The 18027-nt window shown below is 50.2% G+C and overlaps 1 protein-coding gene across 2 annotated transcripts in view; it reads left to right on the plus strand.

Annotated features, from left to right (window-relative positions):
* Nucleotides 1-10713, plus strand: part of Mtus2 (microtubule associated scaffold protein 2) — a 245831-nt gene extending 235118 nt beyond the window's left edge. For both annotated transcript variants that reach the window (XM_059249359.1, XM_059249360.1), the window contains 4 exons: nt 2337-2435; nt 4034-4153; nt 7304-7401; nt 9359-10713. In XM_059249359.1, coding sequence (XP_059105342.1) covers nt 2337-2435; nt 4034-4153; nt 7304-7401; nt 9359-9572 — 531 coding nt within the window. In that variant the 3' untranslated portion in view covers nt 9573-10713. The remainder of the gene's footprint in view (nt 1-2336; nt 2436-4033; nt 4154-7303; nt 7402-9358) is intronic.
* Nucleotides 10714-18027: the final 7314 nt, after the last annotated feature.

The following is an 18027-nucleotide window of genomic DNA, read 5'->3' on the forward strand; positions in this document are numbered from 1 at the left end:
ACACTGCAGACAACCTAGAGATTGGGGTGTAACTCGATAGCAGAGTGCTTGGCCTGCATGTCACCGAGTGCTTTCTGCTCCGGCACCCGACGGCCATATAATTCTGTAACTCTCCACCCAACAGAAACTCTCTGAGCTGGATAGTAGTGTGTGGAAGATAGAGCCACTGAAGCCAACTTCCTAGTGCCACTAAACTGCTCGTTTGGGCAGTTAGAGATTCGAATCTCCACCCTGTCACTTCTTACTAGCTCTAGATCTGGGATAATGATGCACCCTCTGCCAACCTCAGTTATTGACCTGTGAGATGGGGATAACAGTAGCTTTCTCAAGACATGAGCAGATGAAGGAAAGCAAGGTGTGAGGCTGAACAACGCTGGACTGGTTCGTAGTGAGAGCCAAGAAGGAAAACCAGCTGCTGTGAGGAGTTCCAGCAGCGCCACATTTATTATTAGCGCGCCATTTGTTCACTTCTGAGATGCCCATGCTGGGTCACACGGCTCCAGTGATAGAAAGTAGCCTACAAGGGTCGAAAGTCATTCCATCCTGTCTTGATGGCTGCAGAGTCCTTCTATTCCTGCGGGTCTGTTTAGAACAGTGAACAAGGCAGAAAGATGTCGCTCGGATGGTTCAGATCCTTCCTGGGTAGTGATGGTTTAGACGTTTATGTTGTTTGGGTTCTTAATGCTAAGAAAGAGGCTCACAAGAGATACTTCCTGCTGGGTGGTGGTGGTACACACCTTTAATCCCAGCACTAGGTAGGCAGAGGCAGGTGGAGCTCTGTGAGTTCAAGGCCAGCCTGGTCTACAAAGTGGGTTCCAGAACAAAAACGAGAGAGAGAGAGAGAGACACGGACAGATGGAGGAGGGGGAGGGAGAGAGGAAGAGGGAGAGAGACAGACAGACGGACGGACAGACGGGCAGGCGGACAGACAGAGGAGGGGGAGAAAGAGGGGGAGAGGGAGAGAGAGAGAGAGAGAGAGAGAGAGAGAGAGAGAGAGAGAGAGAGAGAGAGAGAGAGACTGATTTCCTTAGGTAACTCCTGAGAAATATGGTATGGGAGTCGGGTAGCACCAGACATTGTATAGGCCAGTCTGGAAGGTGCAGACAATGGCGGTGTAACCCAGTGCTGACCCAGAGGAGCTTCTTCAAAACCGACATTTCGACTGCTTAGCTCATGCGAGCACACACTCCCAATGACAGCTGTATTGTCCCCATGTGCATTTAATGGCAATATGGGGACTTCTGTTTCTTAAAAATGAAGGGCAAGTAACTGGAAGAAAGAGAAGAGATGAGAAGAAACGTGCCCAGGAGAGTGTGAAACGGAGGCTCCGCCGTGGTGAACTAAGAAAGCAGCCCTGTGGGCTGGCACACGCGTGGGGCTGTTGTACAGAATCACCTTGTTTGCACGCCCCAGCTTCCAATCACGGGCTGAGGCCATGTCTCTTGCCAGAAGAGTTCATGAGAGCCCCTGGCCCCTGTGTTTTAATCCAGCAGAAATGGAACCAGTGGGGAGGAGGAGGGGGGACGACTTGTGGGCTCCTCAGTGAGCGATCTGCAGGGGAAGAGGGGCTCTTTAGTCATGAAGAGCTCAGAGCCACTGTCAAGCGCCCTTCTTGTGCTCTGGTGACATGGCCGTCACCGTGGCTGAGGTTGGGTTAGAAGGTCTCCTTAGCCACATTTGCTCTGAGGCTGAACAGGAGCCGAATGTACCACAGGCGTGCCTTCCTCCCTTCAGCACACACAGTCGGCCACGGGGCCGCTGGAGTAGTGGGGGAGAATTAAACCGGACGAGAATGGATGGCCCCCCCTCATAGAGCAGCCCAGCCCTGAGGTCAGAGAGAGCAGCTGGGGGTCAGCAATGAACCTGGAATGAGAAGCTCCCTGTGAAGGGCAGCTGGTTCTCTCTCCCATATTCTAGTTAGCTTTTCTGTTGCTGTGATGAAACACTGACCCAAAGCAACTTGGGGAGGAAAGGGTTTATTTGGTGGACAGGTCACAGTCTGTCAGTGAGGGAAGCCAAGATGGGAACTCAAGGCAGAAACCTGGAGGTACGAGCTGATTCAGAGACCGCTGAGGAACGCTGCTTACTGACTTGCTCACCTACCTTTCTTATACAGCCCAGGGCCATCTGCCTAGGGATGGCTCCGCCCACAGTGGGCTGGGCCTGCCCACACTAATCATGAATAGAGAAAATCTGATGGAGGCAATTCATATTGAAATTCTCTCTTCCCAGCTTGTGTCAGGTTGATGAAAACTAACCACCTCACCCTCAGCTGCCCAGCCCACAGTGTCCATCCATGTGGCCCCTGGGGGAACTTCTCTTCTTGTCCCTTGCAGGACCAGGTGGACACGCTGACTTTTCAGAGCCAGTCTCTGCGGGACAGAGCCCAGCGCTTTGAGGAAGCTCTGAGGAAAACCACGGAGGAGCAGCTGGAGGTAGTCACCGCTGCCTGGGCCACTCAGGGGGTGGGGACATGAGCCGGCTTCCCCTGCAGTCCTGCCTGAGGATGAGGCCTCCACATTGAAGACTCCTGGTCCCAACATCACTGGGATGTGTACACAGCACCTCTCCCCAAGACGGACCACAACCATGGGTCTCTCTAGCAACCTGCCATTTCTGCCAAATCCCACAGCACTCCTCAGGCAGGGTCCCCGGGTGCCTGTGATGTAAACTCTTCTCTGGCTGGAAACAGCCCACACCCTGCTTCTCCAACTGTGCTTTAGGCTGGCACAGGATAGGGCCAGCTAAGATTATAAGGTTGAAGGCAATTTTTTTTTTTTCAAGAATAGCTGGGAAACCTCCCACCATCTAATGCAGTGCTGGAGAGAGGTGGAAGTTGAGAATGAGCATCTTCTGTTGAAATATTATACTGTGGGGTTGGAGAGATGGCTCAGCGGTTAAGAGCACTGGCTGCTCTTCCAGGGGTCCTGAGTTCAATTCCCAATACCCACATGGTGGTTTACAACCATCTGTAATGAAATCTGGTGCCCTCTTCTTGCCTGCAGGCAAACACAGAACACTGTATACATAATAAAAATATAAATCTTAAAAAAAAAAAGAAATACTATACTGTGTTTACCCTGTGGTGTTGTGGATTGAACCCAGGGCTTCATACATGCTAGGCAAGTGCTCTACCACTGAGCCAAATCTCTAGCCCCCTCCTTCTCATTTTGAGACAGAGTCTCATGGAATTGCCTAGCCTGGTTTTGAACTTTCCACCCCTCTGCCTCTGCTTCTTTGAGTGGCTAGGATTATAAGCCTAAACCGCCACAGCTAGCTTGAATTTTTTCAGTGTTGTCTGTCTGAAATTCCAATTACAAATGATGTCCCGCCTTTTTACTGCTTACATCCACCAGCCCTAACGTGTCATTCTCATAAATGGCTTTTTTTAAAAATAGAGAACAGTATCTTTAATACAAGGAATATGTTAGAATTTCATACCTGAGTACTGTATTAACATCAATTCCACTCCACACTCTTCCCCCTCCAATGTCCCAACTCAACTTCATGACCTCTTCTTTGATTATTATTGTGACATACAGACAGACAGACAGACAGAACCTGCTAAGCCCATCTAGTGTGCCTCATATGTACATGTGTTTAGGGCTGACCACTTGGGACTGGATAACCCATCGGGGGCTCGTCCCTGGAGAAGACTGATTCTCCCTCTCTCGGTAGCCATTGATTCTCCACAGCTCTTCATCTAGGGATGGGGCCTTGTGAGATCTCCCCCATCCATGTTGCTTTCTAAACCACTTGGCTTGTTACCCATGCATGAGCTTATGGGGACTACTCACGGGCTCAGGTAGGACATGTGAGGCGCCAGCACCCTGTGAATCCTCTGCAAGGATGTTCAGAGCCTGTGTCACCCCAGGAATTCCCCATCGGAGGCGCTGGCACCTGCTCCCTCACAGATGCTGAGGCCACACACTGGGGGATCATGGCAACACCACACTGAGCCAATTCATAACCTTGGGTCACAACAGGCTGTGCCAGGAACCGGGCATCATGCCCACCTTCTCTGCCCTTGTAGATTGCATTGGCTCCATATCAGCACCTGGAAGAAGATATGCAGAGCCTGAAGCAGGTGTTGGAGATGAAGAACCAGCAAATCCACCTGCAGGAGAAGAAGATCATAGAGCTGGAAAAGCTGGTGAGTTGGTCTGCTTGCTCCCGAGACTGACTCTCGGTGTCCTCCCTGATGACAGTGCTCAGTGAGGCATCCCTTCTCCCCGCCCCCACCCCCCGCCCCTGCCTGCTGCTCGCAGGTGAACAGGAAACTCACAGCTGAGCCTGAAAGCCCCCCTCACACAGACAAGACTTCTGACAGGAGTCCCAGTGGCCTCCTTCGGTTACTTCGACAGTCCTTGCCATGTCCTTTCACCACTGAGGCGACAGCAGGAACTGCCCATCACTGCTGTGCACCAGGCCTGGGCAAAGCTCTGTCCTTCCTTCCCAACAGCTCTCCTGGGCAGGAGGTGCTGCCATAAGTACGAAAGAGAAGCCTTGGGAGGGGACCGTTGTACCCAGCCCAGGGGTGGCTGAGCCTATGTGGCAACCCTGGTGGAATGTCCCCAAATTCTCCCATGGCAGAAGGAGTAGAGAGCTCAGTCATGGGGGTCCACCTTCGTGAGCTGATCACCTCCAAAGACCCCACATCCTGGGACTGTCACCTCAGGGAGTGGGCTTCAGCATAGCTGCTGAGGAGGATCAGGAGCATCCAGTTCATAGCAGAGACTTTGTGCTTCAGTCTTCAGCTTGGTTCCTAGAAACTAGCCCAGGGAAACCCCTAAGGAAACACAGCCGTGTTTCCCCCACTTCCTAGAGGCCCAGGGCTAGTGTTCCTGAAAGAAATTGACAGTGTACAGATACCGACCTCTGCAAGAGTCAGTCTTCAATAGGAAATTGGCCCAAAGCCCTAAATAAATAGTTTACTTTTTCTTTATCATTATTTTTAAAATTTGTTTTAAAATTACGTATCTATGTGCATGACTATGTGTGGGTATGTGCATGTGAGTGCAGTGCCTACTGAGGCCAGAAGAGGGCATCAGATTCCCTCTAGAGCTGGAGTTACAGGTGGTTATAAGCTGCTTGACATGTGTGCTGGGAACCAAATTCAGGTCCACAAGAACCACACATGTTTCTGATGGCTTGAGCCATCTCTACAGCCAGCCCCCTTTGTTTATTATTTTAAAATAATTATTTGCTACTATAAAAGAGGAAAAAAGAATGTGTACATTGTAGGAAATTACAAAATAAGATAAACAAAAACAAAAAAATTAAAAGATATTCCAGCCAGGTAGTGGTGGCACTCACCTTTAATCTCAGCACTTGGTAGGCAGAGGCAGGTGGATCTCTGTGAGTTCAAGGCCAGCCTGGTCTACAGAGCGAGATCCAGGACAGCCAGGGCTACACAGAGAGACCCTATGTCAAAAAACCAAACCCCTCCCCGCCAAAAAAAGTCATGTTCCTTCTACTATTAACACCTCTCAGAGGTGTGTCTTGGTACCCACACACACACACACACACCATATTTTATCTTGTACAATGTTTTATAGCCCACTTCCAATGAACAGGTTTTCAATTTTTTTGTTTGTTTGTTTTTGTTTTGTTTTGTTTTGTCCAGCTAGGGTCTTGCTATATAGTCTATGCTGGCCTGAGACTTGTGATCCGTCTGCCACCGCCGCCAGAGTGTTGAGATGACAAGTGTGTGTCACACCTTCAGATAAGAGTTAGTTACTGGACATCTCATCCCCATTTTTCTCTGGAACACTCTTTGCAACTGGTTTACCCGAACCAGGATCTACCCCAGCAGCAGCTGCTGCATTTGGTCCACGTGTTGCTCTCTGTCTGCAGGCATCTCTTGTTCCACGGGCGCATGCTAGGCAGTGGCAAGAGAGATGTGTCTGCTACCAGGGTCCTGGGCAATGGAGGTCACGTGGCTCGTTCAAACAGCCCAGCGCCTACCACGGACCACAGGGGATGCACTGGCCTCATCTTGCCATGTATCCTGGCTAGGGTGACCCTCAAAGCAGCCATCCACCTTCCTCTTAGTGACCGGACTGTCTGCATAGGGCTACCCACAAGCCCCTGGGCTGATCGGGCTATGTTCAGCCACGATCTGGCTTTGCAGAAGGCCTACATGACTTCCTGTCCTGGGAATCTGTTATTTCCTGCTTCCTGGGAATAAAGATGAAGGCCAGATAGGGTGCCTGGCCCCAGTCCTTGGCAAGGATCCCTAAGTCCCCATGGGCAAGTGGCAGTTTTCCTTAAAGATTAGCTATGTGAACAATCGATGCACTTCCCTCTTTCACGAGACAACCCAAGCCTAGTGGCTCACGCCAGTCTTTGCAGCAGCTGGGAGGCCACAGCAGGAAGATTGCCACGTGTTCCAGGGCAGCCTGAGTCCCATGGCAAGTTCCGGCCAACGTGGGCTACAGAGTGAATCCTACTTAAAAAGAAAATCTAAACTTGAGTGAAAGCACACCTCAGCGAGATCCCACAGTGACAGACGGCATAAACCAAGAAACAGTCGTTATAGGCTTTCCCAGCTGAGTGACATGTTCCCTCCCTAGGTCTTTAAAACTGACCTTTGCTTCTATATCTTTCAAAACAAAGACTAGCCCTCGGGCTAACAGGCTTCTTCGCTTTGTGTTTCTGGCTGGAAAGGAAAAAGTAAGTGTACCCGCAGTACTAGGTTCTCGCCTAGCTAATTCAGAACCACCTGAGCCACCTGGGAAGGGGCAGAGATTCACGACAGATGACCACAGGACCCACTGGTCAGACAATGCCTCGGTGGTATCCACAGCTTGTCTCTGACCATGACAGTGACCTGGAACATTCATTGTAAAAACAAAACCAACAAAAAGCAAGCTGTGTGCCTGGAACTCAGAACTAGCGCTCCCTCCCTCCCTCCCTCCCTCCCTCCCTCTGTCTCTCTCCTCATCCCTCCCTCCCTCCCTCCCTCTCCCCACCTCTCTCTCTCTCTCTCTCTCTCTCTCTCTCTCTCTCTCTCTCTCTCTCTCTCTCACACACACACACACACACACACACACACACACACACCGAAAGTGTGTCCCACAGTGCTTTTTACTACCTACAATGCACTCTGGCATCTTCTGTTCTGTTTTTCTGAAAAGCGAAATGCTGGTCCTGTAGCCATCTCACCAGACTTCCCAGCCCATGAGGCCATTGCGGAGAGCAGTTAGCCAAGTACGGTTCTGGCAGTTCTCCAAAGTGCAGAAGGCAAGGCCGCTGGCTTGCTGCTGGCCTGTGACAGTCCTTCACTGTGTCCCTCTCCTAGGTGGAGAAGAACATCATCCTGGAAGAAAAGATACAAGTTCTCCAGCAGCAGAACGAGGACCTCAAAGCAAGGATTGACCAGAACACGGTTGTCACCAGGTGGGTGCGTCTGGCTGCTGACGGCACGTCCTTCTCAAATGGCTTTACTTGATCATCTGCATGTCCCTGTGTCCAGCCTGAATAATCGGGCGCCTCTCAAACGATCAGAAGAGAAGCTCATGGCTGTGCCCGCTCAGTGCACATCCTGGCTGTGCATCACACCCTGCCCCATTCCCTAGGACAAGAGAGTGCAGCCCCCAAACATGGGCAGCAGGGACCCCACAGCATGTGCTGTGATTGCTTCCTGGAGATTGGGAGAGGGGCATCAGCAGGGTGTCCCCAGGCTAAAGAGAACCATGGCTGGGTAACAACCCCAAGAGTCCAGAGGCTCAGGTCAGCTTCTCCCTACAGGTTCTTCTCTCAGCAGTCTGCATCCAAAGAAGGAACAGGAGTCACCCTTGACCCCAGCTCAGAGTCGGGTAGAAACAGGGCTTGGAGGCCAGGTGCAGGTTGTCTCGTTCGGCAAGGCTAGGTCACCCTAGCGTGTAACGAGTCTTTTTCTGTCCAGTGGAGCCAGCTTCCCACACATACAAAAAAAAAAAAAATGACACAGAGACTTATTATTAATTATGAAATCTTGGCCTATAACTTAGGCTTGTCCCACTAGCTTTATAACTTAAATCAACCCCTTTATATTAATCTACATTTTTGCCTCGTGGCTCTTTACCTTTCCTCCATCTTGCACTTCCAGTCTCCTCTTCGTGTCCTCTGGTGTCTTTCTCACACCTAGATTCATCTCCTCTTCCTCTCTCTCTGCCCGAAAGTCCCGCCTAACCTCTTCCTGCCTAGCTATTGGCCATTCAGCTCTTTATTAAATCAATCAGAAGGGCCTTGGTAAAGACACATCTTCACAGTGTATAAAAAGATTATTCCACAACACAAGTGAGATCCGGGCCTTGCCCACTCAGCTGGACCAGTCTCCTCATGCAGCCATGATGTATCATCCGATGTATGCACACACAAGCTCATGCACACACACTCCTGTGTACACGTGCACACACATGCTCATACCTACACTCATACACTCACACTTGCATGCTTACACACTCACTACATGCCCACACATACCCAGCCACCTTCCTCAGACAGCGAGTGCAAGCGTTGGCCCAGAGTATGGCTTCTGGACTTTAGCCCATCCGGTTGTAAAATGTATTTGTACTTCCTGTTAGTTCCTTGAAGAGGCTGTCATTTTTAAAAAGACAAAATGGGCTAGACAGGTGATTCAGTGGTCAACGGCACTGGCTACTCTTCAAGAGGACCCAAGTTTGATTCCTGGTACCCACATGGCAGCTCACAACTATCTGTACCTCTAGTTCCAGGGGATCCAACACCCTCTTCTAGCCTCCAAAGGCACTGAATACAAGTGGTTCTCAGACATGCATGCAAGTAAAACCACTATACATACGAAGTAAAAAATAATATTAAAAACATGCAACAAAGTCAGCAACTTAAGCATCATAACATCACTCCCCCCCCCACACACACACACATGTACAACTGGCTTTTCTTCCCCCTTTATCAGCAAACAATGAGTAGGCATCTGTTTCCTGGGTGCCATGCTGAATGCCAGCCAAGAACATAACAGAGCCTTGAGCGTGCTCTCTAAGCTTATGGTCCAGCAGACAGGGAGCTCTACAGCAGAGCTAATGACTTCGGTCACAGAGGCGTGGACCCAGGGCAGGAGGTAATGGCAAGATATTCCCAGATGATTGGCAGTTGTCAGTCAGTACCCTGACATAGTCGTGGGCAATTTCCATCTCTATAAGGGCCTCCAGCAGCATGCCCATAGTGCCTACCATCTCCCTCCTTTCTACTCCAGCCTCTACTCTTTGCTCTAAGCACACAAGCACCTCCCAAGCCAGCAGACACCTGTGAGCTGTGAGGGCCTCTTGTCCTCTGCCCTCCAGCCTGCTTTGAGTATCATCAGTAGGCCTGACCATCATTCTTCTCCGTGCAGACAACTGTCGGAGGAAAATGCTAACCTCCAGGAATACGTGGAGAAGGAGACCCAGGAAAAGAAGAGACTGAGCCGAACCAATGAAGAACTACTTTGGAAGCTCCAAACTGGGGATCCAACCAGCCCGATTAAATTGTCTCCAACATCCCCGGTGTACAGAGGCTCTTCCTCTGGACCCTCCTCTCCAGCCAGAGTCAGCACCACACCTAGATGACATCGCTTCGCCACCCGCAGGAGCTCAGGCTTCTGTCCATCGGACGGAGTGCTGGCCAGGTGCTGGTGGCCGTCCTGTGCGCATGCCCGGTAGCTGCATCCGCATCTTAGGCAGCGTCCTCTCTGACCCCTGTGTGAGACCGTCCTGGTGTTGGCACGTAGAAAGGTGTGAGCAGCAGAGTCCGGTGTCTAAAAACGTTTTAGTGTAGTTAGAGGCAAGAGAGAAACTAGTTACAGGCAAGAGAGAAACCGCTCCAATTGTTCTTGAGAGATGAACTTTCACAGCAGAAGTTAGGTCCGTTACACACAGCTCCGTTTGGAATACACAAAACCCTCCCGTACTACTGCGTGGGTATATTCAGACATGTGGGGATACACATGTGGCGATTCTGAATTGCGTTTTTTTATAACATAATGCGCTGACATATTTTAGTGACGGTCAGCAGTTTTCTAAGTTGTGCCTAAGAATTATTGGGAAATGAAAATGCATTTCTACCTAGTTTCCTGGAAATATTTCTACCCAAAATAGAGAAAGAAAAAAAAAACAGAAAAACAAAAGATAGAAGCATGTCTCTCTGCCACTGAGTGGTACCCTGCTTAACACAAACACCAGCGATGTGTAGATGGTAACTGCCTTTGGAGCAAGTAGCTTCTTAGTCCACATTAGGTGGGGTCCCTGCTACCCCACTGCAGGATTTAATTATGAATCCTCCCATGCTGAAAGGATGAAATGTAGCGGGGGAAACACTGAGGGGTCCAGTGTTTTGGCCAGTGTTTTTCCCCTTAGTGATTCATTATAGTTTTGACAACACCAGTTTAGCTCTTTTCCCCTCTAAATAGCGTCTTGGAGTCCATCATCATCATGCTATTATTGCATCCTCAGGAAGACATGGAGGAGTGTGACCTTTGTAGTGAGGGTGAGCATGAGCTTGGAGAAAAGCGATACTGTGCGTGGCCCATCCTCCTGAAGGAAGAGTGCTGAACGTAGGGGCCACGTTCAACCCGGCACAGAATAAGGACGTGTCTGCCTGTTGTTGCGCCCCCACCCCACCCCCCATTTTCAGTTTAATTCTTTGACTCAACCCCATCACCACACATCAAGATGGCTCAGGGGTTCTAGTCAGGGCTTCCAGAAACCAACCTTTCTGTCTGGGGGGTGGGGTGGGGTGAGGTGGGGTGGGAAGCCAGTTCTAAAGGTGCTAGATCATCCTTTTTGATGGAGGGTCACTAGGGCTGCGCCTGGCTGTGGTCCCATCTTAGCCCTGGAGGCTCTCCCAAATAAGGGAGGCCAGTTTAACAGCCAGCCAGCAGCCAGCGGCTGCTGAACTGGTCTTCGTGTCCAAGATGGTAGAGTTAGAACATGAAAAGTATTCATGTAGTGCTATGGAAGAGTAGAAGCATGACCCACAGAAGAGAAGTAGTTTTATCAGTCAATACAGTGGTGATAATGATACCTTTGTTTCCTGTATATGACAAAGACCCTTCACTTCCTAAGCATGGGCCTGTCTTTGAGCATGCCCAAGATGAGAAGAGCCATGGTGTCAGCTTGCCCAAGGACACACATGGCTAACACTGAGGCAAATGTGCTCTACATCCCACCTGTGGCCAAGCTGGGCTTCCTGGTCTCAGGTGCATCTGACTATAACCAACCTCCACAGGTCTTGCCCATTCTGGAGACTTACACAGTAGTTACACATTAAAGAAACAGGTCTTTTTCCTTTAGCTCTGCATGATACCGGGATACTGAGTTGGGCATTCCCGTAAGAGTAGCTCATGCCACATCAGTTCAACGCACAGTTCTTTGTTCTTTTAGCAGGCACAACCTACAGACGTAAGTTTGGTGGCCGCTTAGCGCTCCGATCTAGGACCCGACTCCACAGCGGTCCCTGCTGATGGCAGGTACTCAGCAATACAGACTTGGATGTGAGTAGAGAGTGTGGTACAGTACGTTAGGCTGTTGTGGTCAAAGTGGTAACAATGTTAGATCTGTGTACCCTCGTTAGGTGGACAAGAGCTTTGCCCTAACCAGCCTTGACCTTGGGCACTTGAACAAATTTCCCCATGGCCCGGGCTGTGTTTCTCCATCACAGACACCTCTCACGTATGGTGCCCCACTTGAGTCCTGAGACCCAGGTGGCCCAGCTGCTGTGCCTCTCCTATGATCCTCCTGTCTCCACGCTGCGGTAACCAGGACCTCTCTGCGTGGGAGTCTATCTGTCCTCATCCCCAGGCTGGGACACTGCGTCCTCCCCTCTTGCCACAGACAGACCTGCCAAAGTGCTAGGTTCATGGAGTCAGGAGGTCCTGCTGGCCCGTTCCCACTCACTTGCCATAGGCTGGGACCAGGTTCTGGTGATGTCAGGATGGGTTGGGGGCTTGGGGTCTGGTACTCTGGGATTAGTTGAAGGGGCACAATGTTCTTTTTCCTGCCCCTGCAGTTTCCGTGTTCCATATTTGTGTTGAACTCTAATGCTTATTAAAACGAACCTGAGGGATTTTCCATGATATCTGTGTGATATGTGTAACTGGAGACATGTCCCATTCGGGCTTGAGATGCCAGACAGGGAAGCAAAGCTGTTTGGATAACCACCTCTGTGTGGGCTGGGTTGACTCTGCTCCCAGACTCAGCAGGTCCAAAGCTGTGTGCCTGCCCGACAACCCTCCACCTTGGAGCCAAGCGTTCAAACAGATGACCCCATGTGTTTATTCTCCTTCAAACCCCCACAAGTGGCCAAGATGCAGCTTTGCTCATTACAATCTGAAATCAGCCACGTTTCCCATCTCACCAGCCTTCCACTCTGGATTATGGCCAGTTTCTCCAGCCTGGCCTGACCCTAGAGTGTCCCACAGGTGCCTGGCATTGCTTGGGGGTCACAAGGGAGACCCAAATTTTCCAGTTCCCTGTATTCATTTTGGTGGGGTGTGTGGGAATGGCAGGAAGACCACAAGTCCGCTCTTGTAAACAGTACCTGACTAGCCGCCCCTATGTTCATGGCGCTTCCTGGCCCCATGATGAAGCCCCCAAGATCCCCTGCAGGCCAGCCCTGCTTCCCAAATCACAGAGAGAAACCTAATGATTAATGCCCAACTTGTCACTATATCTTAAACTCTTAGTTTCTCCAGGGAGTAGCATGTCCCTGACATTTTAGTAGCTACTGTTCATCGTCCTCTTCTCCACCCTGTGTGGTAGACATGGGTGATACCAGCACCTGCATTTATAAAAGGGCTGGGTGGTAACTCAGCCCCTGGCAGGTTCAAGAAATGGGAGCGGTACCAGCTGTGGGCAGCTGTGCTCTGCCCCATGGCTGGTTCACTGCGGGCAGAGGAGACTTGGGACTCCAACCCCTCATCACCTTTTCTGAACCAAGGAGCCTTGACGATCCCAGCTCACCTGTGTGGGAGACTCGTATCGGGTCAAGTAGGAACCCAGGTATGGGATGGAACCTTCCCGATGGTTGAAGGTCGTTCTCAAAGCAGCTGCTGCATTAGTGAATGGTACCAGTGGACAACTGTGGTCTTCTGACTCTCTGAGCTCTCATGCATGCTGATCAGGTCCAGAGCCTGTCCACTCTGGGGTCTGCATCAACTGTGCATGTGTCCACATGCCTGTTGAGACTATATTTCTAGCCTGGTGGGCGAGCTTAACTCAGCGAAGTGAGGGGGCTCCCTCTGAGCAGGAGCTGCCAGGCTACAGCGGTCATTTCCAATCCTCCTCACTGCAGCCGCATATCTGCCCAGGTCTGTGGAGTTGGCAGGTGGCAGATGCAGCTGAACGACAGGACAGCTCCCTGGGCTACGGGGTCATAGACTCTTCAAATCCTAGAATACTGAGCCACAAGGGGACAGATATGACTCTCTGCAAGTGTTTTCATAACCAAACAGGGCGAGGGTAAGTTTGCTTCACAGGACGTCTCCCCCGCCCCCACCCCACAATGGAAAGGGTTTTTTGAAAATTGCTGATGCCTCTGCAAGCCTTTAAAGGCTATGAGCATAGCACCCAATGTCATCCACTAGATGGCACTGGGAAGCTGCAGGAATTAGGGCCCACATTGCATTTAGCCCAATTCAAGCTGGCCAGAAGTGGTAGCCTCTTGTTTGTGTGTATGTGTGTGTGTGTGTGGGGGGGGGGGGGGTTGGGAGGGGATGCCTCCCAGGTGCTGGGATTAAAGGCATACACCATCACACCTGGCTCACAGCTTCCTTCTTAATGAACTTCAGGACCAAAACATACCTGTGCCTATTTCTCAGTTCCAGGGCGCATGGGGTATTCTCTGGGTGACTTTTGTGAGATGGGGCTGGACTGATTCTTGCTCCCCTGTAAGCTGCATCTAACAGTAACTGCACAACATAGAGGTGTCCTGTATTCCCCAACACTGCCCACCATTGTTTTCACACTGCCCGAGCTCAGGGGTCTGCTGCTCAATGAAGGGACACTAGCCCACTCGAGCATGGCTTTGGCAGGCCTTGACCTTCTCCCCCATTCCCTCTGCCTTGCTGAAAACCATTAGATTACATTCCTGAAGCTAGCCACCAAGGTCTGTTCCCTTATTTGGCCAATCCCTCCTCCTGAGGCTGACTACCAAGGTCCAGCTGTCAAAGTATTGAAATCCATCAATCAAAAGGCCCCTCTGGCTCACGTATTTAACATGTCCAATTAAAATGACACACCTTTGTTTCCTCTAAGATGGTGTGTGTGTGTGGCAGCCAGGGCAAGCCTCTGGTGTCTGTAGACTGAGGGGGTTTTTGCTGAGACTTAAGATGGATGGCTGGTGATGGCTGCTGGAACCCTACATCCAGGTGAGTCTGGAGGGGTGAAGTAGACAGCAAAGTCTAGAGGGACAGGCCTAAAGCCTTCCTCAAATGGCTTCTAGAAAAATCGAGGCCACAGTAGTAAAGGCGCCAGCTGTGGGCGATGCAGCAGAAAGACTCTGAAGCAGCCAGGCTAGCCCTTGACTCTTCAGACAGCAACACACTCTGGAGCCAAGAGCTTCCAGCACACCTGAGACCACACAGTGTGTGTGGAAGCCAGACAGGATTTATTAGCATCTGCAGAAGCATGAGATAATGTACCACAAAACAGCTTTGATTTTATGACACAGATTTATGGGGGGGGTGGTTTGCCAGTGTACAATGTATTCAGCAACAAGGGGAAACATAAGTTTCACATTTTTAAGAAAAGGCAATGGATGACACCTGCACTTGGCCTTAAAATAAAATATAATTAAACCACGGGAATCCAGCAGAGACCAGCTTGATTTACAGTTAGCATCAGTCTTAACCTAATGTCACCATTATAAGAAAATGCAAGACTATTAGAAAAATAGAACCTCAAACAAGCAAAAAAATATATACAATTTACATAATGAAAAAAACCACACATAACTCTTTTAATAATGGCTCCATGTTCAGTAGAAGGAAAACAAATTGTCCCGGAGAAACCACGACTATTCAGGTTTGATAATAAACCAACCCTCATCAGTATCCTTAACCCATTGAGGCTGCAAGGCACAAACGAAGCAGGAAATATCTTAAATACATATATATATTATAATTTTTCAAATGGGAAAAAAGTCCCAAACTCAAAAAGCTTGGCAAGGAACACAAAGGTAACCCTTGTCAATAAATTAGTCCACATATGTCTTCCTAAATCTTGCTTCCTGGCCCTGCTGGACATTCCAGCGCCCTGAGAATTGTCTGGATATGATCTTTCCTCTCCCCCGGGCTCTTTCGTCAGCCATTCAGTACATGTAACAGAATGGTCCAGGAGGGCTCCTTGGTCACTATGTCCCAAGACCCTTGGCCATACCACATTCCCAGCTCAATGGAGCAGTGGGTACAAAAAGACCAGATTAGAGGGAGGGAGGTGAACCCCAACCGGTAGGTTTTTTTTGCCTTAAAAAAATCCATCACGACCAAATTGGCCTCAGGAGTGTAGCGAGTTGTACCCACACCACTGTGTCAATAAAGCACTTCATGACCCCAAACAAGCCTAACAAAATGGAAGCGTGCTCTCCTCCAAGGAGCCTTACATACAATCTTCTCATTATGATAGCAAACATAAGGTCTGAGTTACATAAAAATAACTGTACATAACATACATTCAGTTCTGAACTTGAATTCCGTAACAGTTCCACGCATCATGTATCCTCTGTCCAGCGATTCCCTTTGTGAGGAGCTCAACCGGACGTGGACTCAAACTTCCTTTTCCCACCACCCACCAACACCCCAAGGGATGGGCACCCTGGCACTTAGATTCCCCGCCCCCTAAGATTCCTTAGTGCTTGGGTGCCAACAGTGAGCTCTTATTAGAAAGATGTAAGTATCTGTGGAGACATGGGACATTCAAGTCAGAAAGGATGGGCCCTGGTGAGAGTCAGGCATGTTTGCATTGTAGGTAGGTACACAGGCCAGCAGTGCCTGCCCATGCTTATCCCAGAATCCGGTTTCTCACGCTGCTGTTTCCAAGCGTCATCCAGTGTTCGATGAGTTCCTCGCTGGAGGGGATGCCATTTCAGAATGTCTGCCTGGGGTCAGGGGGCAAGGCACCAACACGCCCACTGGTTTTTCTCAGCCCTATGCATGAAAAGCAGCAGGCAACAGACAGGGCGGAGTGGTGTGCACACACCGGTTGAGCCGAATGTGCAGGTCACTAAGGGCAGGTGGATGGCACATGGTATCCAAACCACCTCATCAGCACAGGGGACAGGACAGCTGTCAGATGGAGATGTGAGATGATGGGGCCCCTGCCACTGTAAAACCAAACTGTGAGCAACCAGAACAGCACAAACCCAGCAATCTCCCAGAGAACTGCCCGGGACAGGACTCCACTTTGTCCTTGTTTGCAAAGTAAACCCACCACTGCCTCGCTGTACAGTGTGGGCAGGGATGGGGTATGGGCATGGGTGTGTACACATGCTTCCACGCATATATATGGGGGCCCAGTGTCTCTATAAACAGCATCCCCCTCCCCCATCAGGGCCGCCTTCTGGAAGGCAGAGACATCTTGTACCCCACTCCTTAACAGAGCTCCCCGGCTACTGGCTTCTTCATGGACTTCGACCCAGAGACAGGAAGGGCACAAACTCATGGAAAAACGGGTCTTTCCAATGTGAATACTCTAGTCGGACATAAACGAGGCATGGAATGTGTCTTTAGAATGTCCAAGTCCCAACTGTGTAGGAAATACTGGCCAAGCTGGGCGACAGAATGAGACCCTTCTGTGGGTAGGAGGAGGCTAAGAGATGGCACACTGTCGGGTTTTGATTTTAGTTAGTGTGTGTTGTTTTGGTTTTTGGCTTGTGTATTTCAGGGGAAAGAACTGCAATGGGACAAAAATCGTATCAGACGCTCACTCCAGGAGTGAGCCACTCTGTGTCACTGTCCCCCCACCCCACCCCAAAGCTCCCCTGGCAACTGTCCACTCTTAGTAAAAGCACAGTGGCCAGTCAACTTATCATGCAGGTCACCCTTGAGCTTCCGTTCCTGACTTGGAAGTGGGGACAGGGTGCCTGCCCCCTACAACCGGGGCCTGTGTGGGCTCCTGTGTCTGCTACGGTCCGGAGTCCTCAGGAGAGATGGCGGTGGGTCAAACCCCTGAATACACACACCTTCCCGCCTGGCAGGCTGTAAACACGGTGAGGCTGCCTGAGACAGAGGGGTTCCATGCAGAAAGCAGTAACAGCGAAGGAGTGGAGGCTCCGACCTAGAATCTAGTACTCGGGAGGCTGAGGAGAGGCTAGCCTGGGCTACAATGCCAAAGTCCAGGTGAGCTACCGAGTGAAACCTTACCCCGAAAAAGAAACCAAAGAAAGAAAATAAAGTTAACAGAATTCTCCCAGTACCCACTGAGTACTCCCTTCAGCTTTGTCTACGTAGAAAAATAACAAGGGAAAAAAATAATCAGACAAATATTTAACAGGCCCTAAGAAGACAACAGATAATCAAGACCTGAACAAAATAAGTTAATAGTTACCAAAATATTTTACAGCACCAATCTACATAAATTTAAATACCTTTCTTTGGAAACTCAACCTTTAGGGTCTTACAATACTCCCTTTGGAATATTCTCGGACAGCCTGTGAGGCAAAGCACCCGGAAGGTGGTCAGGGCCTGGCACAGAGGCCTGGATTGGCCGCCCAGATGCCCTCCACTAGCTGGCCTCGCCTTCAGGCTGTTTCACTGATTGCCTAATTTTCTGTAGTTCTGGGGATGGAGCCTGACGCCCTGCCCCCTTGCTACATGCTATCTTGTATTTCCAAGAACCTTTGAGAACAGCGGGGTGGACAGCGCCATCGGTTTACCCAGCCTGTTTCCACCAGACGTGTGTCAAGGGCCAGACAGGAAAGAAAGCTAGGTCAAAACATCATCATCTACACTGGTCTAAGACACTGGCCTTCCCCACCCCAACACCGGGGAGGGGGCTGGCTCTGAATGGTTCTAAAATGAGAATTCACCAG

The sequence above is a fragment of the Peromyscus eremicus genome, chromosome 23, assembly GCF_949786415.1.
Source record: "Peromyscus eremicus chromosome 23, PerEre_H2_v1, whole genome shotgun sequence".
NCBI classification, from domain to species: Eukaryota; Metazoa; Chordata; class Mammalia; order Rodentia; family Cricetidae; genus Peromyscus; species Peromyscus eremicus.